Below are 20,578 nucleotides of genomic sequence, written 5' to 3' on the forward strand. Positions count from 1 at the left end.
TCTTTACTTCGGGTCTACTCACACATAAGGGGTTGGAAGGATGCAGGAAAGGACGGCAAAGAAGGATTAACAGGGAAGGAGTGAAGGCATACTCGTACACCAGGTTACTGTGGACGGCAACACGGACAAGCGAATGCACTAGTAGAATGCATTCTAGCATAGATACACTCCATAGTAGGTCAAGGTCAAGGTAGAGAGAGACAGTGTTTGGAAATATTCGACAATTCTCCATGTTCCAAGCCTTATAGTGATGCAGTGATCCTCTCTTCTTGCCAGTACTTGCACTCTCATATTAGCCATCACATTGAATAGTTCTGAGTGATTTGCACTACGAAGTAATGTTCTGCTGTACTTTCACCCTTAGGAGTCTATTCGAGAGACTCTTATGCAAGTTCTAGAGAGCGGCGGTGCTTATCCCTAGAAATGAATGGTACGTTGCCATAGACCGGGTGAATTTGATGACCTACTTAAACTAACAAGAGCCGCAATTGACTTTCTCCTTAGAAATCAGTATGCTTTATCCAATCAGATAGATGCAATTCCGTGGTCGGTCGAACAGTGGGCATGCCAACATCTGGATTTAGGGCTGATTTCCGCATCCGGAAATCGACACTCAGGTCCACGGCCGACCACCCACGGATCAATCCGTTTGCGACGTTTAACGTCGTTGCTCTCTTGATCTACATTCCAGAGTGCGTTCGGAAAGTCGTGTCTCCATACCCTCTTACTGGCCCGGATATACTCGTCACCTACTCCCTACAAACACGGCCCAGTTCACCCTCACCCACTCCCTCTGTTTGTACCAAAAGACTAGAGGTAAAGTCAAGATGATATCCGAGGCAACCTCCAGGACGACAAAAGCAGGCCATCTTCTTGCACATGTGCTCCGTCGAAAACCGGTGGTTTTTGTTCTGTTGGCGATAACCCTAATCGCTCTGTACCCAGCAGGCTCGCCATTTCTCCTTCCCGCGAGCACGCCGCTGAGCCCGTCCACTAGTGAGCTTCTTCCACGACCAACACTAGCAGCAAGCCTCTCAGCAAGTGATCTCCTCTCGCGCCGTGTATCGAGTGATAGAACGTCCATTCCCAAACTCATCCACCAGACATGGTTCCCCGCGGGAAGCAACATGTCGGCCTCAGCGCAGGCTTGGGTGCAGACTATGAGAGAGCAGAATTCCGACTGGGAGTATGTCCTCTGGGATGATGTGACCAATGAGTTGCTGGTCGAGCAGTACTTTCCGTGGTTTCTGGAGACGTATCGCTCTCTGCCGAAGGAGATTAACCGCGCAGATATGGCGAGGAATTTCTATATGTATTTGTTTGGAGGGTACGTATTGGCGTGAAGCCTTTCGTCCTTTTGCCCTTTATTTTTTTTTCTTTCTTTACTGGCCCAAATCTCTGATAACTGGGCAGAATGTACGCCGACGTTGACACCGAAGCCCTTCGTCCCGTGAACGCACTGTTCGCCGCGCACGAAGTCCCTCTCAGACGACATCTGGACATGCTTTCTGCTCCAGACGCAGTGTCTGATGTCCAGAGAGCATTTATGGGTCGTATGGCACATACATTCGACCCTGATGGTCTCGGCGCGGTTCCCAATGGCTGGATGGCCTCTCCCCCAGGCCACCCGTTCTGGCTCTTGCCGGTGCTGTACGTCCTCGAGAACCCGAAAGGCGACGGGAGCGTCGAAGGGATGACGGGCCCAGGCATCCTCGGGCCGCTGATAAAGCAGTACTATAGCTCTCTCACCAGCAGCGACGGCGGGATCTCGCTGCGGCGGCAGCTCTGCGCACGGGTCCAGAGTATCCAGCCTGGTTGGGATCTGTTCTGTCCGAGCGGGTATAGTCTGGACGAGACACCAGAGAGCATGCAAAGCTTGAGCCATGCATTGATTCTATTGCCCCGGGAGCAGGTTTATCCGTTTAGCTGGGTGGATGACGGTGATGTCAAGGTTTGTCTGGGGGCCAAGGGGAATCCGCAATTTGATGCGGATAAGTGTAAGAAGCGGATGGGGGTGGATCTGTGGCCGAGTTACTTTATTACGTATTGCACGCATACCTGGTAGCTAGGTACGTTTGCTCAGAGTATTTAGATGTATGATAATGTATGGTTACCTTGTACCTTGGCCGCATCTGGAAGTGTCTGCAGACCGTCTGTCCACTTGGAACCAGAGAGTTAGGGTTGCATCTAGCAGAGACGAGTCAGCCATTGTTGCATTGCAGTACAGCACGGCCCATATTAATAGAAAGTGCTTAAAAGTAGAGTAGGCATGGTCTCTCTTCCATCTCGGAGACCATTTTCACGAGATGTATACTACACCCGCTCCTCAAGGATGGAGTATCGTTCTCTGCACTCTGTATGCCTCCTGCTTCTCCCTCAATTTCTGGACTATCCTCCATAGACATGCAGCCAGCTAAATCAGACAATGCAGAAACTGGATCTTCTGGTCCAACCTGACAATCCTCTTCAATAAATGGATTCTCGAGTCGACTCCGTTTCGTGCGCTCCCCCTATCTCATCTCTCCCTTGTCTCCCTCTTCCTCCCGAACACCAACACTATCTCCTCGCAAACAACATTCAGTACTAACATCTAAGCAGGCTACCGTAGGTTCTTTCCCCATTCCTGGCCTGAACGTGCTGAACCACAGCAACTGAACAGCAATCCTCCTGACATCATGGCACCTCTTCTTCGCAACCCTCGCCACCCAGCTCCTCTTTCGCACCTCCATCCTCGCGACCCCCAGATCGATCAAGATGACGCCAAGCCTATACATGGCCAAAATTGCGCCAATCGGTCTTCTTTACTCAGGGAGTCTCGTTTGCAGTAATATGGCATACATATATCTCAATGTCGGGTTTATCCAGATGCTTAAGGTACGCATGTCCAGCCTGCCCCTTCGTCTCACAGGATATAGGACGAAATAATGAAGACTGAACTCTAATGGACGGCATGAATCAGGCCTCTGGACCTGTGATAACGCTCCTCATTAGCGCCCTCTACGGCGTCACAGAACTGACCGCGGCCAAGCTCGTCAATGTGGCCGTCATTACAGCCAGCGTCGGGCTGACTGTCGTCAGCGAGATCCAGTTCTCCTGGGTTGGTGTAGCGGTGCAGCTTGTTAGTTTGGTTTGTGATGCTCTCAGGCTGGTGCTTATGCAGGTTCTCACTTCCACCTCTTCCTCTTTGTCCTCGCCTACATTGGAGACGCATAATGCAGAAACGGGCGAAGAGCCCGGTCCACTCGGCACCGATACACTGCATGAAACGAGCTCCAAAGACGAGGAAGAGGCATCGACAAGCGAAAACACAGCCCGGGGACAGAGCCAGAGCCTGAGACTCACCAATATGGATCCCCTCCTGAGCCTCTACTACACAGCCCCCATTTGCGCCGTGATGAACGGCATCTTGGCGTGGAGGACGGAAATCCTCCCACTCCTGCTGGACCAAATTGACCCCAACTCGTCGTCTGCCTCAGAGGCAGCACCTGCTGGACTGCTGGGGATTATCCTGTCCACAGGACTTGGGACCCTCCTCCTCAACGCAGTGGTAGGGTTCATGTTGAACGTTGCTGTTTTCACGCTGGTCTGTCTGCGCCCCGTTCTTCCTCTCATTATGTTTGCATCGCTGATTGCATGTTGTGTGTCTGCAGATCGGCAAAACCTCGGGTCTAACAATGACGCTCGTGAGTATTCCAAAGAACATCCTGCTTATCCTTGCGTCAGTGGTATTCTGGGGAACAAGTGTCTCCCTCCTCCAGGCGGTCGGATATGCGGGGGCCTTAGGGGGTTTGGTTGTCTATGCTGGGGGAGGGGGGTATATAAGACGGGGGATTTGGGGAGCTGCCGTGTGGGCAAGAAGGAAGGGGATGGCAAGATATGGATATAGAGGGTTGGGCTTGGGTGCAGATGGGGACCGGGAGCAGAAAGATTGCGTCAAGCCAAAGTAGTTTCCTAGTGTATATACCTAGAGTGGATGTTGGAGCTCGCTTGTACCTTATTTGTTGACATTGGGTGTGTATGTCGATATAAGTAGTATCTGCTCGAGACAGAATCCATAGTCGACGGCGGACAACCAAACCACATAGCATGCTTGAAGAGAGTAAGGTAGATTTTAAGAGCCGTTTAAAGAGCGCATTAAGCAATGCCATGTCAAAATTGGGAGAAATACCACATATCTATCCAGCTATAGAAGTATAAGGGTCGATCTGGTTCTGTTTCTAGAGTACCAGTCAAAAGATCATCCTTGACTAAATAGAAAATGCCAAAAACAAAAAAAGAAAAAAAGAAAGAAAGAAAGAAAGAAAAGATAACGAAAACGGAGAAGCTAGGGAAAATACTATTAGACGTGTTGCCTCTGGCTCGGTTGCCCTAACTCGCGGCTCTTGGTTTGCCCTACATGTTTCTATGCGCCCTGCAGATTCATAGACAACCCTAGTTCCAAGTGTTTGATCTGAATGGGTAGGCTGAGGCGTAATTGTACTAGACGTATGTACAGCTGCTGGTATCACGTACAGAAGTGGATTCGACAGACTTTATTGGTATGGACCAGCATACTGTCAATTTTTGTGACGATGAAGTGGGAACTGACATAGTTAAGCACGCCTGCTCCTCTCACTTTTTAATACTTCCTAACTAGCTCACTATATAGAAGAGTCTTTGGTACATCTCCTAACTCCGGGCCTCGTCGATGACGAATAGGGTATATAATAGCTGTACTTAAGACGGGCTTCGGAGCGGGTGGGAAGACTTTTATCTGAATGGGTTCTGGAAAAAGAGAAAAGGGTTCAGGTAACTAATGGGACTCCTACGACTGGTATACTGCTATTTGGACTTCACAAAGACGATGGTGTAAGGCAATATAGACATTATGGGAACGGAGGCGGCCTAGTACCTGCTTGGCCGCATGTTCACCCCTGTTCCTACGATAGATAGGGTATCTTACATCTGATCACACCCACCCAAGAACCGATCCCAATAAGCTGAATCGACATCATCGGCAAATCCTTTACCATCGCCACTGCCACCGCGATCTCCATCCTCCCCAACACCCAATCCACCCCCCTGAGCGCTGCCAATGGTAGCACCAGCGCCAGCCCCTACCCCATTGATATTCCCAAAATCAAATCCGGCCACATCCGGCCCACTCTCAATCAGAATTTGCAGTTGCGGCGAGTCAATTGTCCAATTCCGGACATCATAGTATACAGCGTCGAACTCGCTCGAGAATCGGTATCGGTCCTCAGCCACATTGTACTTGCAAACGTCGCGCAGCTCATAGGGCCATTTGAGTCGGATCTGCGAGACGTACAGGGCCGCTGTTGTTTCAGATATGTGTGTTATCCCTGAGACAATGAGGTGGTCGCGGAGATTGGGCCTGTCCGCCATCGCGTCAGTATAGTCATAGACGTCTAGCCTGGTTGTCTGAATGGACGCGTGAGTGAGTTACCATGCGAAGAAGTCGATTATCGGTGCGTGAGATACCATGCTCTGCGTTAACCTGCTTCAGTCAGTCCTGTAGGAGAAAACATAAATGAATGAGAGGAGCCTTACGTCGGAAACATAAAAGACGGAATTGTATGTTCTCGTGGCGACAGATTCCACTATTCACCTAGTTAGTCCTGTCCACTGAAGCGCGGCTAGACGATATCAATGCACCTTAATCATACTCCTCATCAGCCTTAGAATAGCCACGCGCTCAACAAACCCCGTCTGCGAGAAAATTGCCTGATCCAGCGCCTGCAGCAGCCCCCAACCGCGATCTAGACTGCGCCCACCGTCTCTCACCGAATCCCATCCGCAGAGTATCGCCCGAATGGCGAGATCTTCGTCATCCTCCGTCGTAGACGGCAGTATCGAGTTCTGTTCCTTGGCAACGTTCGAGATCGACTCGTTGACCACCTGGAAGTAGTTCCTCGTCCCACTGTTCCGCGGGTTCTGGCTGTGCAGGGAGATCCGGGTCGCGAGGTCTGCGCTGATAGTAAAGGGTGTCCCTGTCTGATCATTCGGTGACTGCTGCGGCAGCTGTAAAAGGCGCTTTGGAACAGGTGGTAATCGCCACGATGCAGACGGGGAGGCGCTCTCACCCTGCGTTGAAGGCGCCGATCCAGGTGTTGGTGATGTTAAGCTCCGCGTTTCTTCCAGCACTTCGTGGATATGGTTGATTACGTTCGTGAGACGCTCTGTCTTTGCGCGTTGCTGCTCCAGTTGCTTGAGGAGGGTTGCTTCCATGCCATTTCCGGACGCCGCGGTCAATTCTTCGAGCGTCTTTTCCAGACGCGCAATGTACGTCTTGATGCGCTCGCGGCGCTGGCGCTGGGCCTTGCGGTCTGTTAGACGTTTCCGCTCGGCAGTGGTGAGACGCGCAGGACGAGAGCTCGATTCCATTGCGCCAGATGGTTGGGGGATACAGTGCAGCTGGGATTCAGTAAGATGAACAAGAGGTGATGGCATCAAGTCGATTCGTTAGGGGACTCGATTTGACATGTGAAAATACCTCATGGTTTCTGATTGGTGCCCGCAATCTCCCTTTAGAATGGAGGCATTTCAATTGACCAAGATCGACATATCGAAAATGTTAGGCTCAAAAGCAAATGTTAAAAGTCATTACTGCTCACGCGTGCGCCAGCAAAATTCATCGCCCCGGTACACAAATCCATTACTATTTTCTAAGTCATACACATGCTCGCTAACAGTCCCATGCAAATACAGTAGTAGATTGTGCAAAAATTCATTACCCAACGCCAACCTGCACCGTCCCTAAGCTATCAGCTCGCCACCGCCAACTGGGCCACCAGATCGGATGCCACATCCAGGAACGGATACGGACTAGTCACCTCCTTTTCCTTATTCCGGAACCGCTTGCTGATCGGATGCCATTCGGTATCCCCCTCAGAGCGGATTACATTTTGATAGCCGTCACACTTAAAGTCAACCATATAGTTGTTCTCTTCCAGCTGGTAAAGCTGGATATCCACAAAGACCCACACGCCGTAGGAGATACGAGAGATGGATAGGTCTCGCGTGGCAGAGGAGGGGCCCGAAGTAGTGAGCGATTCGCCGAGGCTTGTCTTGTCTTCCGCTGCAGCCGTTCCAGAAATGTTGAACCGGCGGCGCATCTCTTCAAGGTCGCTTCGGCTGCTGTGAATGCTGGATGACAGACCAGGCGCATGAACACCCTCTTTCAGCAGGCGCGCACGAATAAACCAGAGGTCTTTAGGAACGTAGTGGTCGGGCGGCAGATCCGGATACTTGGTCTGTAATGGGCGCTCCCCATCTGACACGGGTACGGCATTTCCTTTCACCAGTCAGCTTCTCCTAGTATAGTAGGAATATAACTTACCCGAGTCGGCGGGCTGCATCTCCCAGATTCCTCCCTGCGCTTTTATTGCCCTGTAAAGATAGAGGATGGCCTCATATGGCTGGTTACGGGAGCGAATACCAAATTGCCATCTCCTGGACCGTTTGGTGGGCTGATGCGGAGCGCTGCGGGCCTCTGGTGGTTCCAATTTGAGCTTCTCAAGGTCGACGATACTCCGCGAATGCGGTTTCAGGGCCCTAGCCGTCGCTTCCTGCTCTTCTGGCGAGCGAGCAGTTCGACCAGGGTCCTCTTCATCCAAGGCAGCTTGGGTTTGCTCCCCTGAGTCTTCCCGCACCCGTTCACGCTCTCGCTCTCGCTGCTCCATGAGCTGATCATGGACGTACGGCAAGCTGGTCGGCAGAATTCGGACGTGGCTGACCCGCGGCACATCTGCATTATCCGACTCACTAGGCAGCGCCATAGGGCCCGACTGCCGGCGGGAGCCGGACCGGGTCCGTGATGGAAGTGCTTGTGCTGAATGGAGTGCCCTGGCGCCGGGTGTTACAGCAGTACGGCCTGCGGAAGGCGGTAGCGGGGTAGCTGATGGACTCAGCATAGTCTCGTCCGTGGGTGAATTTGTCTGCATCATCTCATTCTCCACGATGATGAAGAATGCGTCCTTGATAGCACTAGGCTCAGGGTGTCTGAGTGCATCTTCAATATCCTCGCGACCATAACCCATGCTCCTCTCCAGCTTGGAGATGGCGACCTGACTGATTTTGTTTTGAATCGCGTGCGGCTTCCCCGCAGCGATTTTGCGTGGGTCAATCGCTTTGTCGGTTGCGATAAACTCCTCCGGGGGAGGTTGCAGGTATTTAGGGAGGTCTTGCAGAAACCAAGGGTCATCGCGAATGTCTTCAATGGTGATCCGGTGCACTGGGTGCACCTGCAGCATTGACCGAATGAGCCGGGCAGCCCCGGAGGAAATGTAGGTGGGCATGTGGAAGTTGCCCGCGGCGATTTTCTTGAAAAGCGCCGGGATGTAATCGTCGTCGAATGGGAGCCGTCCTACCAGCAGCACGTACAAAATGACTCCGCAGCTCCAGACGTCGACCTCCGGGCCGGCATACAACTTGCCAGAGATGACCTCGGGCGCTGCATAGTTGGGGCTGCCGCAGCTGGTTTTGAGAAAGTTGCCGTCCGTCATGATATTACTTAACCCAAAATCTGCAATCTTCACATTTTTATCCCTGTCAATGAGGAGATTTTCCGGCTTCAAATCGCGGTGAACGATCTTATGGCGGTGACAATACTCAACAGCGCAGATGATCTGCTGGAAGAACTTGCGGGCTTCCGCGTCGTTGCAGCGGCCTCGCTTCACTAGGTAATCGAACAGCTCTCGTTCAGCATATTCTAGCACCATGACAATATCCGTTTTGGTTGAAATGACAGTGTACCTAAGACGTTAGCACGGCCCAGACCCAATTGAACATCGACATACAGTTTTATAATATGAGGGTGCCGTAGCAGCTGAAGGTATTGGATCTCCCGCTCGACTCGACCGATCATGTCCCGGGATAGCAGCTTGCGGCGAGAGATAATCTTCATGGCTACCTGACGGCCACTGGGCTGATGGATCGCCAGCTTGACCTTTCCAAACGAGCCCTCGCCAAGAACCTTGACTGTATGGTACTGATCGAGGCGCTGCATATCCCTCATTGTAGCTGGGGACTGCCGCGAAGAGTCACTACCCTTTCCGATCGGTCGCGCGGGCGGGGGCATAGCCATGGCGGACTGATGCGAATCGGACGGATTGGGCTCGTTGGTGCGCTCACGAGGACGATCACGGTCGACAGCAGGGAGAGAGACCGAGAGGTCCTCGTCGTCAAAGGCAGCAGCCATGCTGGCAACTAGGACTCGTCGTCAGTAGCGGAGGTGATGTGGAGGACACAAGGTGACGTGACCACCTCCGCCTACTCCGTAGACTTGTAGTTCCGTGCCCTAACTTATTTTTCCACCTCAATTAGATGGAAAATGAATTTCGAACTGTTCTCGCTCAAGTCTCGAGAGGAGGGGGATACCCGATCGTGGGACTATCGGTGGGCGAGTCAGTTCATGTTCGTCCGAGGTGTCCGTAGGCAATCTCTGCGCGGCGGGGTGGGTTCTGAGGTAGCCGGGCGGATTCAATTTATGTGCTGTGAATTGCAAAGACGACAGTAAAGGAACATGGGAAGTCCAAAGGATATGAATGGAAGATGGGAGAAGAGAAGTTGACGGAGAAATGTACAGGAATAAAGCAGCCCGAGGGCGGCAGTCCATCGGTACGGTAGTCCCTCGTCAGAGTCATCACCCATCAGCATTATATCAGCACTCGCACAAGGCCAGAGGATGTAACACAGTCTAAGTCTTATTTTTCCCTATTCAATTATATAGGCATAGCGTAAATAGATCTACTCGGTATTATCTGAACATCTCGCTTGTGCCTTTCGACTTCCATCTCCACGACCCCGCCCAGCAGCAAATCGCTTACCCTAGGTATTATGGCAGAGTTGACGATTACTACCTATCGAGCGTCTTGGCAATTATGATGGTTCGTAAATAATAGACGAGTGCGAAGTATTCCATTGCATATACAAGTAATGCTAGTCGATATACGCCGTAGATGTCCCCCCTTCCCCGGAGGGGCTTGGCGTCATGTGGTGGGGGAAGCTCAATGCGTCCTCCGCTTGTCGCCTCCGAAGCTCTAGCTTTCATCTAATTACCGTCTGGAGTTCTTCCATCGTCCTTTGACTGTGTTCGGAGGCTCCCTATCTACCGGCACGTGCTGGAAAGCCCCTGAAATGACCTCTGAACCGTCAGAGGAAGCTATATCCAGCTTCATCAGCTTCACCAATACCTCCCGAGACCAAGCCATCAGCTTTCTCAAAGTCCGTACCTTGCATATAACGATTCTTGCGTTTGTCTGACCGTAATATTCCTAGGCAAATGACCTCGATTCGAATAAAGCCATCAATGCCTATTTTGAGGATCCTACCGGCCCGCATATACAGGTACATCCGGCAGCGAGTCCCGGCTGAAACCAAGCTTACCAGGATGTGGTTAGGTTTCAAGCTATCACGATGACACAGGCCCCTCGGGTATTTGCTCAGTTGCTCTACTGATGGAGGACTGGACTTAGTGCTGACGGCTTTAGCGTACCAAGTCGAGCGTTCCGATGCCGCGGCGCCTGCTCCCATCCCTCCGTCGCGCCCTCCGTCCACATCGAACATGAGAGATGCGGCTCACGCAGTCGAGCTGCCGCCTCCACCGGCACCGTCACAAGACACGAAGGGTATGGTTCTTTAAAAGTTGGCTTGCATTTGCTGACCGGAACGCGACTTCAGGGAATGGACTGTCGTTGGCGGAGCAGGAGGAGCGCCAACTGCAACAGGCAGTAGCAATGTCGCTAAACCAGAACCTCGGGCAGCAAGAGACCGGTGTCACCACTACGGGTCAGCACTTCGGCCGGGCGACGCGAGACCATTATGAGCAAGATGACTGGGCGTTGACCCTCTTCAACTCCAGCGCCCGCGAGATTGTCATCAGCCCGGATCCGGTGGACCGCAAGAGACAACCAGCCGAGCCAGCTTTTATTCGTCCCACGCAGGATAGCTTATATCTGAGTGGGCTATTTACTATCCTCCACTCGATCCCGCTGGCTCGGGAGGCTCTGCTACTGCGGAACAAGGTCCTCTCCAACTATGGTTACGATGCACAGTGGTGGAACGGACAACCAATCTATCTCCCTAAAATAGTGTCGATACATGATGCGCAGGACGGCAACACCGAGTGGGACGATATCCTTTATGAAAGCCAGAGAATTGTCGCCTTCCTGGATTGCACAACCCGGGCTTTTGGCAGCACCGACGCACTGGCCGGCCTGAAACGATTGGAGACATATGGTTCGAGCAGTGCTGTAGGAACATTTCTCGAGGCATGGCAGGAAGCAGCTGTTGCTGCTGACCCTGGAAACCCCTTGGCCACAGTCTTTTCGTCAATGGCGTATAAACGGCCGCCAAAAACGGACGACAGTTCAGCCACCGAGCAGGAGGCATCGATCGATGAGGAGCCGATTGATAAGGAATTTTTCACCCTGGAACCGTATGTAGAACCGATCCATGGCCAAACACTCTATGATGTTCTAGATGGTACCATGTGGTCAGACACACCAGGGGAGGAGCTTGACGACGTGTGGCTAGAGCATGTCGCGGATGTTCTCACTATTCAATTAGACAGCGTTGACACAACAGCAAAGGCGATTGACGTGAGGATCCCAGCAACTTTTTACCCCGATCGATATCTCGCTAGCTGCAGAGATATTGCGCGTGAATACCGTCTTCAGAGGCTCAAAATTCGCGAGGACGTTGTCAAGCTACGAAGCCTCATGGATCGCCTCTCCATCGGGTCCGGTTTATCCAAAGGCGTCACTTCGAGAGAAGCTCTGGAAAAGGCCGCTGATGCTGCAGCTTCTCTTGCGCCCCAAACTGAGTCAAACGAAGACAGTACTAGTGTTGAAAAACTAGCTCTTCAACTGAAGGCCATTTCAAGGAAGATAGAAGATAAACTCAAAGGTTTGTGGCCTTGGTCTGTTCAAAACTACTGCTGACCTTTCAGAACTCGAGAGTCGGCAACAACAGGCCCTGGAGAGTCTGAAGAACTACTCCAAATACCTGACGGAACCTTCAACTTCACCAGGCGAACCGCCAGTCCACAAGTATACACTGAGAGGAGTCTGCACTGAGCCTCATGTGACATATGTTCTGCGGCGGAGCCCTCCAAACGACACCACCAAGCCCAAACCTGACGATTACGAGTGGTGGCGCATCAGCTTCTCTGTGGACGACGCAAAATCCAGACAAGCACAAACCGGCCGCCCAGCTCCAAGAGATGCAGATGTAATTGGGTATACTGTACGAAAGGTTCGGGAGGTCGAAGTCCTCCGTGCCGCACGGGAAGAGTCCAAGAACGTCTTGCTGGTCTATGCCAACAGCAATGCGATGAATTGCAAGGAGGAGCCAGCCCCTGCTCCTCTTCAGGTATGCCTACCTCCACTGTTACATGTTCCTCTCTAACAAAATAGCGATTCGTATCCGATGACAACGCCGCCTTTGAAAATGAGCTCCAGGAGTGGGAGCATAACGCCGATACAAGACAAAACGCTGATACCCAGTGGGAGCGAACGGTCGGTTCTCGGCCAGCGTACCCCTCTCCCTCAATTGGGCAAGAAGATGTGCCCGCTAGCAAAGTCAATGTCTTTGACTATCAGGTTGCCTCATTTGATGACGATCCCGCGGAAGGGCAGGAAATGCAAGAGAGAGGAGTGCGGCCGTTACTCGGTCAAGCTGGAAGTCATGGCCACCAAGGTCAAAATTCAGGACCGGGGCTGGAATAGTTAATGTAAAGCTATTATGTTATATATGATATATGGGACCTACGAAGTTACGCATCGGCGTCAATGTGTGGACTTTAGATTATCTTGTCGATTTCATAGTTCAGTGAGGATTGCTGCCAAGACTAAAGCTACACCTACTCTATAATCCTCCCGCCATATCCAGCTCCCCGTTCGTCCTACCAAAACACGAACCCCAACCTGCCCAGTTATCTCACACCTCTTCTCCAAAGGATGTCCTCCGAATCCGATACACAACTAGAAACAACCGCCTCCTCCACTCTCTACCTGCTAGAGTCCCGACTCAACCGCCTCACATACCTCCTAACAGGAGACACAGCATGGACCGGCACGCCCAACCCCCCGCCGAAACCGTCGTCCTATGATGAGACAGTTTCGAGGCGCCTACAGAGATTAGAAAGTGAGCTTGAGAATCTAGCAGGGAAGGTTGGTGTCGTTAGGGATATTCTGGGGTTGTGTATGTTCCTCTTTCGGTTTCCTTCGATTGATTAAGGTTGGCAACGTGATGAAAGCTAACGAAGGATTGAATCGAATTGAATGGGTTAGATGAACGCTTTCCAGACCTTTTCAGATCAACATCAACTTTGTCGCTACCCACCTCCACAACCGATCAGACAGACACCCCGGAAACAACCCAGCCCTCAGACCCGGAAACAGAACCATCGCCCCCCCTCCAGATTATGCTTAGCATAATCCTCTCCTACGCGTCTCTGATTTCTGAAACAGCCTCAAGGCTAACAAGTCTAACCGACACGCCCATTCCGGACGCGTCCTTATCCGCGAGCTTGATCGCCCTGCAACCGCGGATGAATCAGTTAGCAGCGAAACAAGACGAGCAGAGTAGGGAGATTGCTGAATTGCGAGTGCGAACCGCGAAGGTTTTGCAGAGATATTATGAGGTCAGTTTGCTTGGGGGTGGTGAGGTCTGGGGGGAGTGGGAGGGGCGGATGGAGAGGGTAGAACGGGAGGTGAAGAGGGTGGAGGTTGCAAGGGGACGAGAGGGAATCTAAGTCTGTCACTTGTGCTATGTTAATTGGGTGGATGAGTTTGGAAGTCTTGAGTATTGGGTGTGGGACAATGGGCTTGTTATATGATACCACTATTTCAAATCTTCAAGGTGTACTGATAGAATGCTATTAAAGTTTTAAGTTCAAAGCTCCATTGACAACTTCATATGCTAGCTGTAATGAAAGTCCAGAATGGCTATGCTGGGTATCTAACAAACAACAAAACGAGCAAAACGGCATGCACATAGCAAAATATACGTAATGTAGTAGAGCCCCCAGAACAATACCAAATGTTCCAGTTCAGAAATCGATCCATCCATTGCTAGATTAGGGGGAAATAATATTCTAGAGAGCCCCGTCCTGTACCGGACTCGGTCCATCCGCATGCAACGAAGCAGGCGAGTCGGAACCATCCCCGCTATCAGGCGAATCATCTACCAAGTCATTCTTCTTTAAATGGCTGAGTTTCTTCGCAGATGGGGACGGGGACGGGTGCGATGGTTTCCGTGTGCCGTTGCGCGTCTCAGGGGTTGAACGGCCTGAGCCTGTGTTGGAGTTGGACTCGGAGGTGGCAAAGCCGCGCCATTTGCGCCAGCCTTCGAAGTCAATTAGGGCCTGCATACAGCCCCATTCGGTGACTTTCTGCTCGAGCCATTCAAACCGGACGGGCTGCTTTTGTTAGCTTGTGTATGAAGCTAAGGACTAGACGAAAATACCTTCGTTAGAAAGTCATTACAGCCGGCGGCTAGAGCTTCATGACGGTCACTCTGTAGACTGCTAGCTGTCAAAGCCACAATAATGACTGGACTTTTGAAGAGGGATAAATCATGTAATGTGTCCTCCTCAGTTACCGGATCCGGCGAGGTTGCAGCTGCAGCCGTCGACACGCCCGAGCTCTTCTTCGGGAACACGCCGATACCATTCAGCCGCTCAAGCCGGCGAATCTCCTTTGTAGCGTCCAGGCCGTTCATGACGGGCAGCTGAATGTCCATCAGCACGAGATGGAACCCTCCCTCTCGCCACTTCGTTACAGCCTCCTGTCCATTAGCTGCACACTTCCAACGCACACTAAGACGCTTCATGAACGCCTCAAGGAGCCTTTGGTTGATAACGTTATCCTCAACAATGAGGACGTTAATCGGTGGTACCGTGCCCTCAATGAGGCCGCCAAATGCGCCGTTTAATAATGACGCCCGGTTAGACTTCTTCGGTTTCACGGGGCCAGGGCGAGGAGATGAAACTCGCGCCGGCGGGGTATGTGCTTTCGTTTTAGGCGACTCTGCAGGTGGACCAGGAGGTGTGGGAACTGGTGGCGTGGGCTGGCTCGGGGCGGCAGTTTGCGAACTCACAGATTCTATCAAGTCAGCATGCATGTAAGCGGTATTAGGTAAGGTAGCTAACCTTTTGATTGCGACATCCCACGTATTGTCGGTGAGTGTGTAATATTCCGTGCGAGGGGAGGTCGGCGGGTACGTGTCCGGCCGCCAGGAGACGGTACTTGCGGAGCATGGCCGGTAGTAAGAATGGAAATAGACGGGGCTGAATGGGCACCAGCAGAGTTATTCGCAGCCGGTTGGTGCACTGGAGGTGTAGAGAGGTTTATATTGGTCGGCATAAGCGGAAAGTAATCGCCATGCTCGCCCGGTTCTGACTGAGCAAAGTATACATTACGGTGAGGTGAAGGTTTTGGGGTGCGTCGCTGAGGAATCTCAATTAGAAGTGCTTCTCCCACTGTCTGACCACCGGGGTAGTATGAATCAACCACTGCCCACAGCGGCTCCTCCGGGCTGAGGATGCGATCAGGGGTCGGCGGTCTGGTCCCTTCGCGGGTAGCGATGCGGATGATAATATCAGGCGCATCGAATGTCTTCCCCAGCGAGTTGGCGTACTTGATGACCACTTGATCTCGCAATTCATCAACCAATGCATCCTCTGACGTAGGAAGAAGAGTGGCCGAACCGCCCGGCCGCTTAACCCAGATCTTGCGCAGTCCCATCCCCGATCCCATAGTCGGGAGGTGTTTATTTATCCCCTCGGGCTCGGTAAACGAATCAGTGTCCAGTATAGAGGTTACCAAATGTTGGTGGGACGCAGGCAGCAGCGACTGACGACGGAAAACGCTTAGCCGGCTAGGGAAGGCTGGAGGGAGCGGAAGGGACTGATAAGTATTTACAGCGGACTTTTCTGCAACCGAAGGCAACGGCGTCGATTGTTGTTCTGCAGGGCCGGATACAGGACGCTCGCGGCGGTTGGGACTGGCGGTCGGCGGGGCGCTCGAACGGTCGGTTCTCACGGGAGACACAGGAGCAGAGGGCTCGGTGTTTCCAGGCGGTTGGAGAGGGAAATCGAGAAGCTCAAAAGGGACGCTTTTACGGCTCGCACCGGACTTGGCGCGCTCACGGTCGTGATCCGACCGTCGAGGCGTAGCCTGCGACTCCTGCAGTTGAGATTGAGGTTGTTCCCTTGCTACGGGTTTAGCGGGCGAGGTCTGGTCGACGGATTGCTCCTCTGGCAGAGCAGGAGACGTGGGTTGTCGGTAATCAGGGACGAAAAAGTATTGACCGCCTGGGGTACCGGCACTGGCTAGCTCGTCTGGAGTATACTGAGACTCAGTGAAAGAGGAGATGGATGGACGACTGGCGGAGGAGAGAGGCGGCGGATTCGCGAGGGCGTTGGGTGTGGAGATGGGCGGCGTGGTGGTTGCGGACGACGCAGAGTTTGGCTCAGAGTCTGGCCCAGCGGGCGCCTCCGCCGCCTTCTGCCCTTGGTAGGCACCGTCGACCGGTTGGGAGTACTGGGAGTGACGAGACCGCGGAGGATGCAGGTCATGCGTAGAGTTTGAAGTTGAAGCGGTTACCAGAGGCAAATTTTTGCTGTGTCTGCTTGACGTTGACGATCGCCGCAAGAGCCTAAACCCCTTCTCTTTGATCCTGGTGGACCAGCGTCGTTCCGACATCGTGACAGCTGACCGGTAAACAAATCCACGCTTAAGGGGGACAGAATTGGACAATCACATCCTTTAGCACTCAGTCGGTCATAAGATGCGATCAGTCATGCTGGAATGGAACGCTTTGAGAGATAACCAGTTTAGAGAACGGTGTCGATACAAAGAGAAAATCTAAACATAGTCAGAAGTGCAGGCTGGGAAACCACGAGCATCGACGAGAAGCCTGGGGAGAGCACTAGACCCGGGTTGGATTGCAGTGCAACACTGTCAACACTGACAGCACTGACAGTCCAGCCCAGTAATAGAAGCACGCAACGAAACTGAGCGTCCGTCAAATGTCGGGCGGCTACAGCCCCATTCGCCGTCTAGCTGTCACTCAACGGCGAGCCTTGTCCTTCGTTCTCTGATTCCGACCCTCTGCATAAATAGTCTCTTGTCTGGCGCTCTACTTCATATGGGGTGAACACTCGATCTGTTTCTATTCGTCTCTTTTCCATTTCTCTTTCCAGTTTCCATCTCTCTTTCCAATTCTCTCTCCTTCTCTCGCCCTCAATTCGAAGCCATTCTAGTAATCATCTCATCGTCGGCCCCTTCCGACCCAATTCCAGACCATGATCTTCGCCCTGCAAATAACAGGTAATTTCCGGGAGATAGGCCAGACACCACCGCTCGGCATAACTGCCGTGAAGGCCGAACATCCATCCAAGGTAGGATGTCTGCATGAATGAGTTGGCAACAAAACTATTGAAGCAACCCTGGCTTTATGCATGACGGACAGATTGCTGAACCTCGTTCTCGTGGAAATGGTTCCGTAGTTCGGGTTCAACGGTAAATAATATACATACTTAATCTTCAGAACCAACGGTCTGGATCAGATAGCACCAGCGTGTGCTCCGTGCGTATTACTGCATGTCTGTAAACGTTGCCTCACCCGGGCCGTGAAACGGCTCGGGTGCTGACGCTCCCAAGAAGCCGGTCCATTCTAATTCATACGAGAGGCTGAAGTCCAATGAACATCATCCAATTCAGTCTCATGCGTATCAGATATATCAGACAAAGAGAAATACAATAAAACATCCTATCAAACCTGAGTGCGATCATCCATCCCAAGTTTTCAACGGGCCGGGGAGCGAAGAAAAGAAACCAAGCCCATATCCAAGTGAGATCTTACAATTCAGCAAGTCCAAAGAGAAAAAAAAATAAATCGAAGAAGAAACAAACCATCAAGACGTAACATGACTTTAGTTCGCAATCCAAATTCACGCCGAGTGATACAACTCGAAGGGTATCAAACACATTTTCTCGCCAACCGGCAAGGGCCCATGACAAACCAGAAAAGGAAACGACAAAGAAGGTAGAAGAAAGGAAGGCGGCATCCATCATAGCAGAATGAGGTAGTTCGATGGTGCAATGCCCGTTTCGCCGTTGGCTTTTCTAGCCTGCCACCATCGGCCGCTGACGTCTGATACTTCCAGCTCTTCTCCCTTCTCGAAGCCAATTTCGTTGGCGTCTTCTGGGTTTGCCTCGTACTTATAGATGGCCTTTGCCTTGTATGGGTATTCTGTCGGCGGCGGAATCTCTCCCACGGTGTCAGGGTTACTGGCATTGGGTCCGCCGAGACTGGTGAATCGGGCTTGCGATGGGCTACGAGTCTCCCCGGGGGCACCGCCATGATAGCCTGAGACAGGCGACGACGTTTCAAAACCGTTGAGCTGAGCGGATGTATACATCTGGGGACGGCTCGTCGTGGTCTCGGGGCGTGCACCGTAGGCAGATGACATAGGTCGGTTGGCGCCATACGAGCCTTGGTTCTCCTTGTTGAGTGCAAAGGAGTCAATGAACCCACGGTGTTTCGCTTGAGGGGCCGATCCGAAGTAAAAAGTCCACACGATCTGCCAGTCTTAGAACATATTTGAGTCAAAAAGCATATAGTGGCTTACATTGACCATGCACAGCAGAATGAAGCCAGCACCGGCGGCTTGGAAACTAGATGTGCTCTTGGAATTGAACATCGAGTTTGCCGAGATCGAATTCATCACAAGAGAGGCAGCAAGGTACCCCACAACCTGAGTTTTGTCAGTCAAAGCGTGCTGACAAGGACACAGTAAACGTACCGCCACGCCGTAAGTGAGACCGGTGTCTGTGAGAAACACCACAATCACTCCAACGTTACAGCAGAATGAGTATGCAATGGCCCACCATTGAAAACTAGGGTAAGGATCCTGCACGTCCGCGGCGATGGATGCAATAAACGCAATCAACCACCCAAGCTAGCATCTTGTCAGCCGCATGCCCACACTTCTGCCTTCATGACATACCATCGCGATGGAACTCGTGGCAAGGGCGAACGGGTCGCCTAGCAGGTTGCTCGCCCGTAATGCTGCCATCGTTGAGTCGATCTGCTGTAGATACTCTGGTTTGACAATAATCCGTCGTATACGGAGCAATAACTCAGAAATAGGAGAATAACCGAAGTCCAGGTATAAATGTGCCGGTCGACGTCAGAGTCAATGCGCGCAATTCGTATGGCTGTGTCAAATGATTTAACAGACGTCGCAGCTCGATAGCACGAGGGCGTTCGGTGACTGATCACTTCCAGGCACTTTTCCGAATCCTGGAGGATAGAGTATGGTATAGGCGACAGGACAGCAAGTTGAGTCACTATTTTCAGCAGTCAGCCAGACTGAGCGATCGCTTTCAAAGAAAGATGGTTTTTTAGCGTGGTTTAGTGAATACTGCTGGAGCGCAGACGCAAACAGGAGCGACAACCCGCCAACAACCAATTGGGTGTATAGAAATACAAAGCGACGAATACCGTACCTTATCGCTCAGATGAAAATAGACTCTGTTGACAGTTAATGGTATCGAAGCTGAAGCTGAAGCCGAGGTCGAAGATGTCGGGAGTGATGGAGAGAAAATCCAAGCAAAGTAATAAAAGGTAATTGATTTGAAACGCGGATCGACCTTGTTCAAGACGGATCGGACCAGAATGAGATCGTCAGAAGGCTAAAGGGACTTTAGAGACTGTTTTAGACCCCTTGCAGATACAGGTGAACAAAAAAGAGAGCAGCACCAGGCCGGAATATGATGAAAAGAGATGGAACGATGAGTAAGAATGGAAGAGAGCGAAAGAGAGGGGTTTAACGAGCGTAAGTCGACGGTGAATAGAATCAGGCCGATGGGGGAGGAAGAGAGAAAGGAGAGAAAGGAGAGTTGGGGAAGTGAGGTAAGAAGAACGAGGGACGAAGAAAACGAGGCCGTCGTTGTACACGAAGCGAACTGCCGGCGGGAAAAGGAGGCTGCCAGTTAGTCCTCTGTAGGTAGTGTAGTGATTGAAGTGGATTCTAGAGAAGAGAAACAGAAGAAAAGAAGTCGACCAGAATTATTTAGGCCATAAAATTAACAAAAGAATACTACCTAATTGCCTATAGGTGTTTCATTTCATTTCCTTGCCCACGGGTTGTTCCTGGGCGTACCTCTGTTCTCGTTCAGAGTTCCTGGCGCAGCGCTGGGCTGGTCTGTGGGCCGTAATCCTCTTTAATTTAGTCTCCGCCCGACTCTACGCGCAATCTCTCTTGGGGGCCCAGGCCATCAATCCATCGCCACTACTGATATCGACTCCAGACTGAGGCTGACGTGTGGCTTACACCCAAAAGAAGACGACAACGGCAACGATCCTCGGTCTGGTCATCAAACGGCGTGACGAAAACCCAAGACGAAGACCCTATGCATATGTACTTACAGAATGCACCATACAGACGCCAATCCGCACCTCAACTCAGACCTTGTCAAATCTGCAGTGAACTCGTACCATTACGTGTTGAGCCCGTGTTCCAACATTATCCTGCGTGACCATGTCTAAGGGCGAAGGCGAAGCA

The 20,578-nt window shown here is 51.9% G+C and overlaps 8 protein-coding genes across 8 annotated transcripts, besides 1 other annotated feature; 3 read left to right on the plus strand and 5 right to left on the minus strand.

The window, feature by feature from the left end:
* Positions 1 to 20,578: part of a sequence feature (contig 1.130 1..308583(1)) that runs on past both edges of the window.
* On the plus strand, positions 828 to 2,065 carry ANIA_11000 (glycosyltransferase family 32 protein; the record flags this gene model as incomplete). Its single annotated transcript, XM_050612062.1, has 2 exons — positions 828 to 1,327; positions 1,414 to 2,065. 2 exons carry the CDS (start codon positions 828 to 830, stop codon positions 2,063 to 2,065), a joined length of 1,152 nt encoding a protein of 383 aa, XP_050468021.1.
* On the plus strand, positions 2,097 to 3,947 carry ANIA_10984 (uncharacterized protein; the record flags this gene model as incomplete). The annotated part of the gene is made up of 8 exons (XM_050612063.1): positions 2,097 to 2,221; positions 2,423 to 2,499; positions 2,599 to 2,604; positions 2,660 to 2,874; positions 2,960 to 3,127; positions 3,161 to 3,587; positions 3,651 to 3,683; positions 3,724 to 3,947. The coding sequence occupies 8 exons, from the start codon at positions 2,097 to 2,099 to the stop codon at positions 3,945 to 3,947; spliced, it is 1,275 nt and encodes a 424-aa protein (XP_050468022.1).
* ANIA_10992 (uncharacterized protein) lies at positions 4,869 to 5,484 on the minus strand (the record flags this gene model as incomplete). The annotated part of the gene is made up of 2 exons (XM_050612064.1): positions 4,869 to 5,374; positions 5,447 to 5,484. 2 exons carry the CDS (start codon positions 5,482 to 5,484, stop codon positions 4,939 to 4,941), a joined length of 474 nt encoding a protein of 157 aa, XP_050468023.1. The 3' UTR covers positions 4,869 to 4,938.
* On the minus strand, positions 5,647 to 6,389 carry ANIA_10985 (bZIP transcription factor; the record flags this gene model as incomplete). The annotated part of the gene is made up of 1 exon (XM_050612065.1): positions 5,647 to 6,389. Exon 1 carries the CDS (start codon positions 6,382 to 6,384, stop codon positions 5,647 to 5,649), a length of 738 nt encoding a protein of 245 aa, XP_050468024.1. The 5' UTR covers positions 6,385 to 6,389.
* On the minus strand, positions 7,305 to 9,199 carry ANIA_07695 (serine/threonine-protein kinase; the record flags this gene model as incomplete). The annotated part of the gene is made up of 2 exons (XM_050612066.1): positions 7,305 to 8,754; positions 8,799 to 9,199. 2 exons carry the CDS (start codon positions 9,197 to 9,199, stop codon positions 7,305 to 7,307), a joined length of 1,851 nt encoding a protein of 616 aa, XP_050468025.1.
* ANIA_07696 (uncharacterized protein) lies at positions 10,737 to 13,756 on the plus strand (the record flags this gene model as incomplete). The annotated part of the gene is made up of 5 exons (XM_675873.1): positions 10,737 to 11,907; positions 11,951 to 12,372; positions 12,417 to 12,699; positions 12,892 to 13,203; positions 13,308 to 13,756. The coding sequence occupies 5 exons, from the start codon at positions 10,737 to 10,739 to the stop codon at positions 13,754 to 13,756; spliced, it is 2,637 nt and encodes an 878-aa protein (XP_680965.1).
* sskA lies at positions 14,099 to 16,709 on the minus strand (the record flags this gene model as incomplete). The annotated part of the gene is made up of 3 exons (XM_675874.1): positions 14,099 to 14,422; positions 14,470 to 15,107; positions 15,155 to 16,709. The coding sequence occupies 3 exons, from the start codon at positions 16,707 to 16,709 to the stop codon at positions 14,099 to 14,101; spliced, it is 2,517 nt and encodes an 838-aa protein (XP_680966.1).
* Positions 17,705 to 19,594, minus strand: sho1 (osmosensor SHO1). Its single transcript, XM_675875.2, has 5 exons — positions 19,521 to 19,594; positions 19,019 to 19,361; positions 18,815 to 18,970; positions 18,641 to 18,766; positions 17,705 to 18,592 (listed from the first exon to the last, which is right to left on the minus strand). Exons 2-5 carry the CDS (start codon positions 19,085 to 19,087, stop codon positions 18,080 to 18,082), a joined length of 864 nt encoding a protein of 287 aa, XP_680967.1. The 5' UTR covers positions 19,088 to 19,361; positions 19,521 to 19,594; the 3' UTR covers positions 17,705 to 18,079.

Source organism: Aspergillus nidulans, chromosome IV, assembly GCF_000011425.1.
Source record: "Aspergillus nidulans FGSC A4 chromosome IV".
In the NCBI taxonomy this organism is placed as follows: Eukaryota; Fungi; Ascomycota; class Eurotiomycetes; order Eurotiales; family Aspergillaceae; genus Aspergillus; species Aspergillus nidulans.